The 16459-nt window shown below is 36.9% G+C and overlaps 1 protein-coding gene across 1 annotated transcript in view; it reads left to right on the plus strand.

The window, feature by feature from the left end:
* LOC139963615 (uncharacterized) overlaps nt 1–14492 on the plus strand; it is a 29213-nt gene extending 14721 nt beyond the window's left edge. The window contains exons 15-24 of the mRNA XM_071964570.1: nt 640–806; nt 5517–5775; nt 6660–6832; nt 7649–7919; nt 8441–8589; nt 10715–11057; nt 11801–11955; nt 12218–12476; nt 13085–13251; nt 13683–14492. Of these exons, the coding sequence (XP_071820671.1) occupies nt 640–806; nt 5517–5775; nt 6660–6832; nt 7649–7919; nt 8441–8589; nt 10715–11057; nt 11801–11955; nt 12218–12476; nt 13085–13251; nt 13683–13807 (2068 nt within the window). The 3' untranslated portion in view covers nt 13808–14492. The remainder of the gene's footprint in view (nt 1–639; nt 807–5516; nt 5776–6659; nt 6833–7648; nt 7920–8440; nt 8590–10714; nt 11058–11800; nt 11956–12217; nt 12477–13084; nt 13252–13682) is intronic.
* Nucleotides 14493–16459: the final 1967 nt, after the last annotated feature.

Below are 16459 nucleotides of genomic sequence, written 5' to 3' on the forward strand. Positions count from 1 at the left end.
ATATATATATATATATATATAACTCCATCTCGTAAATCCTCATACTAACTCCAACTCTATGTAAGTACATAAACTCCATCTAGTAGGTCATCATATTAGCTCCAATGATCGGGCTTATTACCCAAGTGTTTTGATTGTACAGAGTGCACCCCTTGTGCTTTTGAATCTGACAAATTGTGTTGATCTTTATTAATTTAATATATATCTTTCATACCACTTGTTACACATTATATATATATATATATATATATATATATATATATATATATATATATATATATATACATATATATGTATATATATATATATGTATATGTATATATATATATCTATATATATATATATATATATATATATATATATATATATATATAGATATATATATATATATATATATATATAGATATATCTATGTTTATAGATATATATATAGATATATATATAATTAAAGATGAACACACCAGACAGGTTTCATCTCATGTAACAATATTTCCCAAAATTGGAAAATTTTCTGCTGTGTTGATCTCTAATAATTTATAATATATATCTGTCATAGCATTTGCCGCAAATTCATATATATATCTACATATATATTAACAAACGAATATTTTTTCCTTTTTGCTTTCTTAACATTTAAAGTTTTAGCGGTGACTTTTTTGAGCTGTTTGGCAAGCATGGTTTTTATCCAATCGCGGTCAATTACCTTGCCAATAATGAAGAAGAACACAAATTGTGGTTCGTTATGGATGAGTCTTTCGACCTTTACAGCTGTGACAAGATTCAACCCAAGGATTTTTCACCAATCTGTAAGTAAATCCATGAATGTTTACTCTTAAATCAAATTTGATTTATTCATGACCTCGTTCGGCAGCTGCTAGCGGTCCAAGTTGTATAGTAGCCACTGCTTTTCATTTTATTTTTTTTTGGCTATTTGTTGTTTTATTTATCTTGAAAGAGAGATAGAGAAGTGAGCCTGTTGATCACCAAATATTCTTTAATGAAAGTGGCTGAAATACTCAATCTAGCACACAGGCCAAGATTTCAAATCTGACATTATCAGATTGTGGACTAGGTTTCCATGTGTACTCAGAATACAACCATTTTCAGATTGTGGACTAGCAGACTAGGTTTCCATGGGTACTCAGAATACAACCATTAACAGATTGTAGACTAGGTTTCCATGGGTACTCAGAATAAAACCATTAACAGATTATGGACTAGGTTTCCATGGGTACCCAGAATACAACCATTTACAGATTGTGGACTAGGTTTGCATGGGTACTCAGAATACAACCATTAATAGATTGTGGACTAGTTTTCCATGGGTACCCAGAATACAACCATTAACAGATTGTGGACTAGGTTTCCATGGGTACTCAGAATAAAACCATTTACAGATTATGGACTAGGTTTCCATGGGTACTCAGAATACAACCATTAACAGATTATGGACTAGGTTTCCATGGGTACTCAGAATAAAACCATTTACAGATTATGGACTAGGTTTCCATGGGTACTCAGAATAAAACCATTTACAGATTATGGACTAGGTTTCCATGGGTACTCAGAATACAACCATTAACAGATTGTGGACTAGGTTTCCATGGGTACTCAGAATACAACTATTAACAGATTATGGACTAGGTTTCCATGGGTACTCAGCATAAAACCATTTACAGATTATGGACTAGGTTTCCATGGGTACTCAGAATAAAACCATTTACAGATTGTGGATTAGGTTTCCATGGGTACCCAGAATACAACCATTAACAGATTGTGGACTAGGTTTCCATGGGTACTCAGAATACAACCGTTTACAGATTGTGGACTAGGTTTCCATGGGTAATCAGAATAAAACCATTTACAGATTGTGGACTAGGTTTCCATGGGTACTCAGAATACAACCATTAACAGATTGTGGACTAGGTTTCCATGGGTACTCAGAATAAAACCATTTACAGATTGTGGACTAGGTTTCCATGGGTACTCAGAATACAACCATTTACAGATTGTGGACTAGGTTTCCATGGGTACTCAAAATAAAACCATTTACAGATTGTGGATTAGGTTTCCATGGGTACCCAGAATACAACCATTTACAGATTGTGGACTAGGTTTCCATGGGTACTCAGAATACAACCATTTTCAGATTGTGGACTAGGTTTCCATGGGTACTCAGAATACAACCATTACAGATTGTGGACTAGGTTTCCATGGGTACTCAGAATACAACCATTTACAAATTGTGGACTAGGTTTCCATGTGTACTCAGAATAAAACCATTTACAGATTGTGGACTAGGTTTCCATGGGTACTCAGAATACAACCATTAACAGATTGTAGACTAGGTTTCCATGGGTACTCAGAATAAAACCATTTACAGATTGTAGACTATGTTTCCATGGGTACTCAGAATACAACCATTACAGATTGTGGACTAGGTTTCCATGGGTACTCAGAATAAAACCATTTACAGATTGTGGACTAGGTTTCCATGGGTACTCAGAATAAAACCATTTACAGATTGTGGACTAGGTTTCCATGGGTACTCAGAATAAAACCATTAACAGATTGTAGACTAGGTTTCCATGGGTACTCAGAATAAAACCATTTACAGATTGTGGACTAGGTTTCCATGGGTACTCAGAATACAACCATTAACAGATTGTGGACTAGGTTTCCATGGGTACCCAGAATACAACCATTTACAGATTGTGGACTAGGTTTCCATGGGTACTCAGAATACAACCATTAACAGATTGTGGACTAGGTTTCCATGGGTACTCAGAATACAACCATTAACAGATTATGGACTAGGTTTCCATGGGTACTCAGAATAAAACCATTTACAGATTGTGGACTAGGTTTCCATGGGTACCCAGAATACAACCATTTACAGATTGTGGACTAGGTTTCCATGGGTACTCAGAATACACCCATTAACAGATTGTGGACTAGGTTTCCATGGGTACTCAGAATACAACCATTTTCAGATTGTGGACTAGGTTTCCATGGGTACTCAGAATAAAACCATTTACAGATTGTGGACTAGGTTTCCATGGGTACTCAGAATACAACCATTAACAGATTGTGGACTAGGTTTCCATGGGTACCCAGAATACAACCATTTACAGATTGTGGACTAGGTTTCCATGGGTACTCAGAATACAACCATTAACAGATTGTGGACTAGGTTTCCATGGGTACTCAGAATACAACCATTAACAGATTATGGACTAGGTTTCCATGGGTACTCAGAATAAAACCATTTACAGATTGTGGACTAGGTTTCCATGGGTACCCAGAATACAACCATTTACAGATTGTGGACTAGGTTTCCATGGGTACTCAGAATACAACCATTAACAGATTGTGGACTAGGTTTCCATGGGTACTCAGAATACAACCATTTTCAGATTGTGGACTAGGTTTCCATGGGTACTCAGAATACAACCATTAACAGATTGTGGACTAGGTTTCCATGGGTACTCAGAATACAACCATTTACAAATTGTGGACTAGGTTTCCATGGGTACTCAGAATAAAACCATTTACAGATTGTGGACTAGGTTTCCATGGGTACTCAGAATACAACCATTAACAGATTGTAGACTAGGTTTCCATGGGTACTCAGAATAAAACCATTTACAGATTGTAGACTATGTTTCCATGGGTACTCAGAATACAACCATTACAGATTGTGGACTAGGTTTCCATGGGTACTCAGAATACAACCATTAACAGATTATGGACTAGGTTTCCATGGGTACTCAGAATAAAACCATTTACAGATTGTGGACTAGGTTTCCATGGGTACTCAGAATAAAACCATTTACAGATTGTGGACTAGGTTTCCATGGGTACTCAGAATAAAACCATTAACAGATTGTAGACTAGGTTTCCATGGGTACTCAGAATAAAACCATTTACAGATTGTAGACTAGGTTTCCATGGGTACTCAGAATACAACCATTAACAGATTGTGGACTAGGTTTCCATGGGTACCCAGAATACAACCATTAACAGATTGTGGACTAGGTTTCCATGGGTACTCAGAATACAACCATTAACAGATTGTGGACTAGGTTTCCATGGGTACTCAGAATACAACCATTAACAGATTGTGGACTAGGTTTCCATGGGTACCCAGAATACAACCATTTACAGATTGTGGACTAGGTTTCCATGGGTACTCAGAATACAACCATTAACAGATTGTGGACTAGGTTTCCATGGGTACTCAGAATACAACCATTTACAGATTGTGGACTAGGTTTCCATGGGTACTCAGAATACAACCATTAACAGATTGTGGACTAGGTTTCCATGGGTACTCAGAATAAAACCATTTACAGATTGTGGACTAGGTTTCCATGGGTACTCAGAATACAACCATTTACAGATTGTGGACTAGGTTTCCATGGGTACTCAGAATAAAACCATTAACAGATTGTGGACTAGGTTTCCATGGGTACTCAGAATACAACCATTTACAGATTGTGGACTAGGTTTCCATGGGTACTCAGAATACAACCATTACAGATTGTGGACTAGGTTTCCATGGGTACTCAGAATACAACCATCAACAGATTGTGGACTAGGTTTCCATGGGTACTCAGAATACAACCATTTACAGATTGTGGACTAGGTTTCCATGGGTACTCAGAATACAACCATTAACAGATTGTGGACTAGGTTTCCATGTGTACTCAGAATACAACCATTACAGATTGTGGACTAGGTTTCCATGGGTACTCAGAATAAAACCATTACAGATTGTGGACTAGGTTTCCATGGGTACTCAGAATAAAACCATTACAGATTGTGGACTAGGTTTCCATGGGTACTCAGAATAAAACCATTTACAGATTGTGGACTAGGTTTCCATGGGTACTCAGAATAAAACCATTTACAGATTGTGGATTAGGTTTCCATGGGTACTCAGAATAAAACCATTTACAGATTGTGGACTAGGTTTCCATGGATACTCAGAATAAAACCATTTACAGATTGTGGATTAGGTTTCCATGGGTACTCAGAATAAAACCAGAATACCTCAGAATACTGCACGTTCATTATCTTGAGCTTTCCTTTGTGATGTGAACCAAAAATGAGAAAGATCTCACCTGGAGGTAAAATGTAGTTTTTAAATGACTTTTCAATACTGATGGATAAAAGAGGACTAGGCCGGATGTGGTCCCTGGTGCAATTATGTCACCAGGCACCTTGTCTGCACTTTTGATTTTGCCTAAAGTTTAATGCGAAATTGAGAATACACTATTCTGCATTTCATATTTTCATGTAGTGTCCCTTATATACATCCCCAGGCCACTTAATTGGAACCGGAGAGCGAGGAGGGGGGGGGGTGGTGCCCTCCTCTTCTTGTCAGGACTTCTCATTCCTGTTGACAAGTGTATGGAATACATATTTAGATAGTACACGTTAAAGTATGCTGTGTATTATTGTTCAAGATCTGTCAATATGTTACTCTAATTTTTTAATTTTTGCAATTTTAGCTTTATTTGAATACAAGCCTGTGGATGGAGGAGTGGTGAAACTTGTTTACCTCGACGGTGAGGCTTTATTCGATCACGGAGCTGGCTACGGTGAACTTCCGGGACGAATCCGGCGGGAAGATGAAAGCTTTACCCTCCCTATCCTCATTTCCAATGAAGTAACACAAGAGTTCTCACAACATAATGTTACCATCAAATACCATGAAAGCCTACTTGAGGCACTCCTGAGGGCATGGAAAGCCCCTGAGAGTGATGTGAAGTAAGTCCTGTGTTTATTACACCATTTTGAGAATTCAAGTAAGTTTTAATGACATAGCAACAATTGCTGTTTCTTTTTACATCTACTTTTGTCAATTTTACACCAAAGCATGGAACTGTTTATTGATTGTGCTGAATCTTGAAACGGTTTGATAAAAACTAAATAGTCTTGGAAGGTTTGTCTTAGCGAGATGGGTAATGATGCAGGGTCAGGGAAGTCCGTAGCCATGCTAACTAATAACCCTCCTCCTCCCTCCCCCCCAATATTTGTCCACACTGCCAATGAAGTTTCTAAATACTTTATATTTAACGATAGTACTGTAAAGATGGTACTGTCCATACAGACTAGTAGAATGAAACAAAGTCTGCTCTATTACCAGCTTTGATTCACATAGCCTATAACATAGCAGATTTTATGGCTTGTCAAATGGTGTCCCATCATTTGCATTGTGTTGTACCAGTCCTCAGAATACCTGGCTTAAGGACTTGGTAGGATGTGTCGTTGAAAAGTATATGACTTAATGTGCTGTGGTTTTGACAAAGTAACAAGACAATTTTGCTTTTGGAATACCAACAGGATGTTTAATATTATATTAGTGTTATTTTAGTTTAGTTTAGTATAGATATTTTAATTAATTTAATGAATTATATGTATTTATTTATGTATTATATGTTTTTTTGGGGGGGGGGAGGAGGCTAAAGTTTAAGCAGAACAGCTTTTCTTGGGTTATTAAATCTAGCAGTTTTCAAAAATTTCATTTTGTATCATCCATACTCTCATTCCTCATTAATCTATATCTTTTAGAAATTTTTTTATTTTTTATATTCCCACATGCTCCATCCACATTTGTGTAAATTTCTGCTTGATCTTTTCCCCTCCGACAGTTTCAGCTTCTCGAAAGTTGGATTTTTCAACGTAGTCGGATATTTCCTTACCTCAGTTAACGGGGTCCAGAATGATCCTGAAAACTTCCAATTCTGGGTCGTCGTTGATCCAACCGAGGAGAATGGAAGAGGATTAGGACAGATGCCAAGAGGACAACTCACCAAGCCCATCGGTAAAACAGAATCTCCTATTATTCCTTGCATCCAAATATTCACTTGAATTACTGTAGTGGAAAGGTCTAGCTCGGGTACCTCTTGTGGTGGTACAAAGTTGATCTGATTGGGCCGCCGTGCAAGTCTGTGCCTCATACTCAGGCAGCTACACTTATTGTTGCACCTACTACGGTCTACTGTGACTAAATATGGGGGGAGCATTATTTAATGTGGGCAATTAAAAATGGAAACGTTCTCTTTTTGCAGTGTCCATCTGTTTTTTAAATTATCCTGTCTCAATTAGGCCCTTCATATATACTCTCTCCCCAAAGTGTACATTTTATATAGAATATATATAGAAGAAGTAACAAACCACAGGGTGACTTGGTCATCCTTTACAGGGTCATTTTGGAGGAGTTTTCTCATTGTTATAAACTTGGTCAGTCATACCACAGCTGTAGGGCAGGAATAAACAGACTGTCCTCTCGTTGGCCGTTTCTGAACCACTTTGGAATCCTGGGACAAGAGTGAAGTTTGTAAATGCAACTGAAATGTGATGGCAGCTTTTCATCACCTACAAAAAAAGCACCAGTTTTCAACATGAGTTTTTCTTTTCCATCATTTCTTTTCCATCATTTGAAAGAAGGTTAACTTGTGAACTTGTTGGACTGTTTTTTTAGTATCATAGTAAAAAATTTCATGCAAATAAATGCAAATTCTACTTGAAAACTGTAGGTGACATAAATAATTCATGAATTTCGATAAAATGGAGAATATTTAAATTTAACTCGCCATGATTTTCTTCTCTCTCTTTGTATTTGTTGTTGTCATGGCAGGGCTGGAAGAGTACATCCCACGTCCTGGATTCCCGGTTGTTTTAGCCTTTAAAGACTTGAGTGCCTTCAGGGCGGATATGGAGTTTCTAGGAAACAGTCGTAAAGAATTACCCAAGGACATTGAGGCCGGAGACCAGACCATTAACTTCAATCTCCGTATTTATAATGGCATCACCCAAATGGGTCAGTCGTACAATTTGACTATCATCGACGGAGAGACCCTGCTCGAAGCCTTCGTGAGAGCCTGGAAGAATCCTGAGCTTGATTTCAAGTGAGAACAACTTTTTGGTCACTTTTGGTTAAGGCAGAAAGTGTGACGTGACTTGCTCAAAAGATCAAACTTTTTTTTTTTAAATTTTCTTGACCCTCCACCAATTTGTAGGCAAGTTAAATAGATTCATCTTTTTCTGTTCCATTCGTTTGTGATGAATTTTTGAAGTTTAACCATGCATGCTTTTCGGATATCACATCTTATGTGTATATATATATATATATATATATATATATATATATATATATATATATATATATATATATATATGTTAACCTGTTAACAGATGAGGATATGTTTGGGTGAAGTTTTCAATATTTTTGGGTTATGTTTAATGATTATTCTGCAAAAGATCAGGACCATTAGTAATGACCATTCTAGTCAATTATGTCTTTGCTCCTTCAATGTCTTTTCCCAGTCAACTTTTCTGTTATTTGTTTTCTCTTAGTTATTTTAATATCGAAAATATCATGAATGGTATTCTCTGTGAGTGTGTGCATTTTCTTTACCCTTCCCTTCAGCTTCCTGGCACTGCCTATGGAATTCTTTGGGACCTTTGGTATCTTCATCAAGGGTATCAATGGTATTGCCAACTGTGAGGACAATTTGTATTTCTGGTTTGTCAAGAGGATGAATGGTAGAGACGACGATCCCATCAGTAACCCTGTCTGTGAGTATTATCAGTTGGAGGGGGAAGGGGAGGAGAGGGGGGAAGAGGGGGAGGGGAGTGATATTTACGGATGGTAAGGATCCTACCAGCTTGTGCAAAGTACGTTATCTTTGGTTCTTTTCGTGGTATGTGAAAAATGAACCATATTAGATATTATGATTCAGTTTCCAAACCGACCATTGAGCTAGTACATCAATCATGTGGTTCTATAGTTGTAACTATATATATATATATATATATATATATAGTTGTATAGTCTATAGTTGTATATATATATATATATATAGTTGTATAGTCTATAGTTGTATATATATATATATATATATAGTTGTATAGTCTATAGTTGTATATATATATATATATATATATAGTTGTATAGTCTATAGTTGTATATATATATATATATATATAGTTGTATAGTTTATAGTTGTATATATATATATATAGTTGTATAGTCTATAGTTGTATATATATATATATATATATAGTTGTATAGTCTATAGTTGTATAGTCTATAGTTGTATATATATATATATAGTTGTATAGTCTATAGTTGTATATATATATATATATATATAGTTGTATAGTTTATAGTTGTATATATATATATATAGTTGTATAGTCTATAGTTGTATATATATATATATATATAGTTGTATAGTCTAAAGTTGTATATATATATATATATATATATATATATATATATATATATATATAGTCTATAGCTGTGTATATATATAGTGTACTGATGCAATGGTCTTGTGATGTCAGTGGCACATAGAACCATCCACAGACTGTGAGGATAGCTTGCAAACGTGTAACCGCAGAGAAGGGTAACCCGTCCGGTATCACCTTCCTAAGATATACAACTATTTTGTTATCATCCAGACTTTTATCTCGCAATTTGGGATTCTTCGCGGGTAATACTAACAATATAAAGGAGATACCAGATTGGTTCACATTTCATGAGACATTTAGTTGTATATTATTTGGAAGTTGATAGTGTTAACTAAGTTAAGAAAAAAACTAAATCCCATTTTTTTCTTTTCTTTTTTGTATGTAAGTAAGACATATTGTCAGATTGTACATATCTCATTTTATTGATGTTGTAATACCAAAATTTCATGAACATATATATTACTTCATTTCATAAACAGCAGAAATAGAAGAAATGATATCAATATATTGTCATTTCGTTGACAACGATTTTATAAATGGTTAATTTAGATTTTGGCATCTGGCAATCGAGCAAAATCATGGCAAATTGTTCAAAGGCGCTAGTGTACCATAGCGTGTACAACTTAGCCTTGGTCATTGGTAACTTGTCACACCTACACACCAAAGTGTGCGCAATTCAATCAATCTCTCCTGGGGCACCACAGTGCACCACAACCACGTGTCCCCCGGGGGACTTCCCATAGGGTGCAGCCACAAACCAGCGCACGTAACTATATTACAAGTTACCTCGCAAGTCCCCATTTATACACTTGGGTGAAGAGAGGCAATGGAGGATAAAGTGCCTTGCCAGGACACAACGCAATGATCTGGCCAGGGTTCCAACCTGTAATTCTTAGATCACCAGTCCACTACCTTAACCACTTGACCACAACGTCCCGTTACATATATGGATAACAGTCTGATGCTTGTTCTCTTGTGCAGCATGCACTTTCTGTATATTGTTCTTTGGTTATAATGATTTATTTATATTTCACATGTAGTTAATAACTCCATCATACTTTTGACAACATATTCCTGGTGGATCCTCCTCTGTGGTTGCCTGGCGATATTTTTTACCTCAAAGCGTTAAAGAAAGGTTTGATAGTACTGGAATCAAAAAATCTCTACAGTTACAAAGACAGGATTTGAGTGTCGCTGGGTTAGCTTCCTGTAGTTGCTTCAATTTTAACTGGAATTTAAAATTTGAAACTTGGTAGTTGTGGTATTAACCAAGCATGTGTTTTTACAACAAGTCTTACCGTGTACCAAAGATATGTAGCCTACAAAGTTTCCTTCTCGCTGTGCTATAATGACAGAGTCTTTTACTGGAAATTAATGTGATGCTATTAATTGGTCGTTAATATCTTTCGTTGTGATGATTATTACTATTTGTTTGTTCGTTATAAAGCTTTGACTGAATTCAACCCTGTGGACGGAGAAGATGTCCACGTAGTGTTCAACGACTTCAGTCCCTACAGAGAGGACATTGAATATCTGTTAAGACATCTGAGGAACCGGGAAAGAGGAAGGTTCACTGGATACGACAGAGAAGAGGAGGAAGAGGAGGAGGATGAGGAGATGGGGTACTTGCCTTTTGTGATCGAAGACAACTCTGAATCGCTCAACTTCAGCCTGGTTGTGTTTAACAATCTCACTGGAGAGTATGGAGTGTTTAACCTGACCATACTCGAGGGAGAGAATCTGCTACATGCAATGTATAGAGCTTGGAAGAATCCAGATATTGATTTCAGGTAAGTGTTGTCAAAACTAAATAGAAGGTTGTGTAGGCCAGAGGGTTGCATACAACCATGTACAGTAACTTGTTAGTTAAAGGCTACAGCAGTGATACTAATAAGCAGAGGTGTGCTTGGTATGAATTGCGATAGGTCTAGACCATGGGTTCCCTAACTGGGGTGCACAAAACCCCAGGGTGTGTGTGAGTCCATACAAGGGGGGTTCGTGAGACATTTCTGTAAGTCAAAACTAGAGTACTTTTTGTTGAACTAAAATCTGATATATCATATTATTCGTTCCATACGCAGATGTTGCCATAGTAGTACCGTACCGTGCATGTGATAAATAACTGAATTATGATACTGACACAGGCCGTATGACTTTGGAGAAGTTGGTGTCAGCATGACAGTACAATATTACACTATGAACTTGATCTTTTACGAAGCACTGTTATACGTATTATAGTATAATAATGGCTAAGATCATGTCTTGAAAAGTTGGTGGTTCGTGGACAACTCTGACATCCACAGGGGGTTTGTGGGGGGGGGATAAAGTTAGGGAAACCCTGGTCTAGACAAAGCATTCATATTTACTTTTTAAAACAGACATTTTCCCAAAATTTTAAGCATTTCTTGACAACATTAATGCAACTAAATCACAACATATATGTCCTGCATGTGTCAGCGATGATAAGCGACATAGTATCCAACCCCAAACCACTCTAACGGATATACTCTTCAATTGGGTTTTCACTATGCAGCTTTGGTGCGGCCCGTTTTACACTCTTTGGGAAGTTTGGTATGTATCCAGTGTCCGTCAACGGTTTGGCGAATGACCACCAGGCTTTCAACTTCTGGCTGGTTGAGAAGTACCAGTCGTCGAAAGATGAGATGACCGGCGACAACGGTCCACTGGGTAAGCAGTTTACTATTTGATCATTCGTAAAAGTTATTAGCAATACCAGAAACTCTTCATTGGGGGGGGGCGGGGGTGGGAGGGATGGTAGAGTGAGTAGTTGCAGAGGGAGCTGTGTCTTTTTGTAAGAAAAAAAAAGTGGTTCCGCTAAACACTTATAGTCAGGGTCGTTTTTTTTTTCCCCTTTTATCTCTTATTTTGCCAAATTACAATCATATTTATTTCTAGTGAGTGATTATTTTTATTTTATTTTCTTCTACAGGGTTGATAGATGCTGTCCCTTACCCTGGAGATACATATACTTTGGTCTACGTTGATCTCAGTGACTACAAAGATGATCTTGTACCATCTGAACTACCGGCAGATATAGACCCAGAAACGGACCAGACCCTCACCTTTACTCTCTACATTGTCAACAATGTCACTGAGAAGCACTGCGGCTTTAACCTCACTGTCATTGAAGGAGAGAATCTCCTCGAGGGCTTGAAACGTGCTTGGAAAGACCCGGAAATTAATTTCAAGTAAGCCTATAACTTAGCATTTTAGATATTAACTTACGATCTTCCCTGCCAACAGCAAATACCACCCGAGACCCCTGTTTTGGGCCGAAAACACAGGGGAGATTGAATATCTACTGGAGTTGGTAATGCTAGCCATACAGGAATGCTCCCCTGCACAAATTCATGATTAAACCTCACAGTGTACTATGTCAGTGGTCGAGCCAAACTTGTCTTGACACACAGGAAAGTAGTGCTGGCCATTAGAGCACTTGTGGTTTACAATCATACAGGTGACTGGTCAATTAATTACGTGCACTCAAGGATGAATCCTAATAGCAGTATTTGGGGTAGTTTATGCTATCAAGTCACAATTATTAATGCTGGAGTGAATTTGAGGAGCACTGTTTTTCTATAAGCAGGCTTGACCATCACCTGTAAGCCTACCTCCTTATCATTGTAATTGCAATTTGGCTCTTTGTTTGTTTATTTATGATATTTTTTATATATTTATTTGCCTGGGGGTGGGGATGGGGGTGGGGGTAATTAGGCTTGCCTGATAAATGCAAAATATCCGTTGCTTGTATTACAAACAGAGGTTTATTGATATTTTCTTGTTTTATGGCTTCCAGTTTCCAAGTAGAAGTTTTTAGCCTGGTCGGATATTACGGAGCCTTCCTGACGTCAGTCAATGATGTTAGGAATGACATGGAGAACATGTACATATGGTTGGTGGTGCAACAGGAGCAAAGCCAAGGGATTGTAGACATGACCTCTTGGGGTGATCATCAACCTTTGGGTAAGGAAACAACATTATTGCTATTGATAACGAAACTTAATCGCCATCTTCTGAAAATTATGGTCATGAGGAGGGGGTGGGGGCAGGGGCGTCCATTTGAGATTATGCATGCATTTGGTGTTGACCTCTTAAAGGACCAGACTATCAGTGTAATCTCTACATGATATCTGAGCTGGACCAGAGTATAATTCAGTTTCATCTCTAGATGAGAAATTTGTCATTCTGTAATGAAGTGGCAAACTAGAACTGGACAATATAATAAGTTTCATCTCTCGATGGAAACAGTTTTATTCTGTGTTTGAGAATTTCCAGCTGGGCCTCGACAATATCTTTCTCCAGCTGCATAAAACTGTTTCACTCATAATAACAACACCCATAATATATATTCATCAGTATTTGATATTTCTTTCATGTTCTTTTGATATTCACAGGAGTGACAGATGTGGTTCCCATGGCTGGGTACAATATTTTCCTCATCTACAAAGATCTAAGCCCCTATTCTGACCTGTTTGGAGAAGGCGACGAAGAGATGCACATGTATGGTCGACAGGGGTAGAAATACTTCGTTTTTAAAAAAAAAAATTACTTGTAGGTGTGGCATCTTAATTTTTGTAATTCTGTAATTCATCTTTCTTAATGACTAATCTACTATTATTACTTTTGTCCTTTACTTTTAACTTCCTTTGGAACAATCAAGTGACCAATTATCTATTTAAAGTTCAGTTCTATATGTGTTAACGACTAACGATTATGCAGGTCGATGTATGCATTCTAAATAACTGTAACTTTCACTCTATCTTAACAACTTTTCCTGCCTTGATAGAAAGAAAAAAAAATGTGACAAAATCAGGCAGTTTCTTTAACAGATGTAATAACAGTTAATCGGTCTTGCTTCGTTGGTCGTCAGAGGAGAGGCATTTTAAGAGACATCAGTAACTAAAGGATACAACTCATTTTTTTAGTTTTTAAAATGATTTGATTAATTGTAATTCGACTAATCTTCACATTAAAATTCATGATAACTGGTTAAGCTACTTTAAAGCTACCTTCTGTTTATGGGAGAGAGAGGTCGTTAACACTGCATCCAGCAATCATGACACCAGGTCTGTTTCAAAGCCCAGCTCTGATCAACTTTTCTGGAAGTTTTATTTTGTTGTTGTTGTTTTTCATTTCTCTATAAAGTGGTTCTTAATTTGGTAAATAAAAAAAGGCAATGCTGTGCATGCTTTAAAAATGAGAAATGTTTTTGTGTCGTGATTCTGTTTAGAGGCCTATTTTCTTTGGTTATCATTCTTGCCTTCTTGGTGTTAACAATTGTGATTGTTGTTAATACTAATATTTCATTTTCATTTCTTGTTTTGTACAATTGTAGTCATAGCTGGAACATTGAACAAGTCTTTCATATATAATTAGTGAGAGAAATGCTTTCAAAGTAAATGAAACTGCGCCTTTGATGTTTGAGCATGAGTGACCATTCTTTGACTCTATAGCATATTTAGTGGAATGGCAGGGGAAGGGGGGGGCCTCTTAATGCAAATCCTGCCCGCGATTAGCCGTCCTAGCTAAAGATGGCAGTGGAAATGTTTATTTGAAACATGTTAATGTTATACTTCTGTGGTATGACCAATCTATTGATCACTGTAATTTCCATGAATTCTGCTAGAAACTCAAACTAATGGTTATTCATGTTAGGTGTTTTATTCGAACATTATCTGCTTTTCCCCCTCACTGCCCATCTTACAATTATTTGGAGAACCAAAATGCTGACAAGAAAGCTTCTTTTTTTTGGGGGGGGCACTAAATTTTAATAGCACCACTCTTAAATTTTAGAGGCAACTCTGCGATGCCTTTTAACACAGGTGATCATTTGCAATGTAACATTTTTGGTACCTCGGAACCGATACAGAGGAACTGATGGTTTTTTTTATTTTTCCAGTTTCTTGCTGTAAAAGTAACAATGGTTTTTTTGGTGAAAGATCAAGAAAGCCATTTAAATAGTTTGTATCACATCGACGCATTATTTTGGCAACAAGGTTTGTAGCTGACGAACATAGCAATGCATGTAAGAATTGGGGCCACATTTGTAACTGACCCCCCCCAACCAGCCCACCCCCTCCCTCATATCTCCACTGCCAAATTTTCTTAAAGTAATACAATTAGCTGTTCATAACCTTTTGATGAGAAATGAAATACTTTCTAGACCTCTTTAAGACTGAACTGCACCAATTACTTTATCTGCGGGAAGTTCCACTAGCATTTGTCATTTGAAAATAGAATATGTAATAGCCAGTAGTTGTTTCACATATATCAGGCAAGTATTACTCCAGAGAAAGATTTAACCTTAACGTGGCACTTAACTGATATGGTGTTAACATTACTCCAGAGAAAGATTTAACCTTAACGTGGCACTTAACTGATATGGTGTTAACATTACTCTAGATAAAGATTTAACCTTAACGTGGCACTAAACTGATATCATGTTAACATTACTCCAGAGAAAGATTTAACCTTAACGTGGCACTAAACTGATATCATGTTAACATTACTCCAGAGAAAGATTTAACCTTAACGTGGCACTAAGCTGATATCATGTTTGCATTACTCCAGAGAAAGATTTAACCTTAACGTGGCACTAACCTGATATCCTGTTTACATTTGACTAAAACCTTTTATATCAGGAGAGTGTAGGAGTGAAACGGTAAATTACAAAAGAAGTCGTTGATAACTAGATCATGACTTCCATGTTGATTTGATGGAACATATCTTGTGGGTCTTTTTGTTTTAAGTTGAAATGATTTATTGAAATGATTTAGAATTTCTTATCCTTAATTATTTTCTCAAAGGAAGAGGGTCAAAGTAAACGCACAGTAAGGACAATTGGTTTAAAGGTTTTATAATCCATGACCATTACTGGCTTTTTCTAGCATATTTCTTCTCTTCTATAAGTGCAGCTCTGCCCACCTTGACACCCTTGAACCTAGAAACTAAACTGGTCAATAAACGAACCGACACAAATACACAAAGCAAGAAGATAAACACCAGAGTTGACATTTCTCACTTTTATACATTTTCAGAGAAGTGTTCTGTACAGACTTAAATACATCATTGTTTGAAATGCTGTTGTAAATTGTTTAACGTTAAGGACCCTTCTGTGGGGTAATATTAGAAACGTTAAGACTGTATTTTGCTTGACGGAGTTTGCCACAAT

This window comes from Apostichopus japonicus, chromosome 22, assembly GCF_037975245.1.
Source record: "Apostichopus japonicus isolate 1M-3 chromosome 22, ASM3797524v1, whole genome shotgun sequence".
NCBI lineage: Eukaryota > Metazoa > Echinodermata > Holothuroidea > Aspidochirotida > Stichopodidae > Apostichopus > Apostichopus japonicus.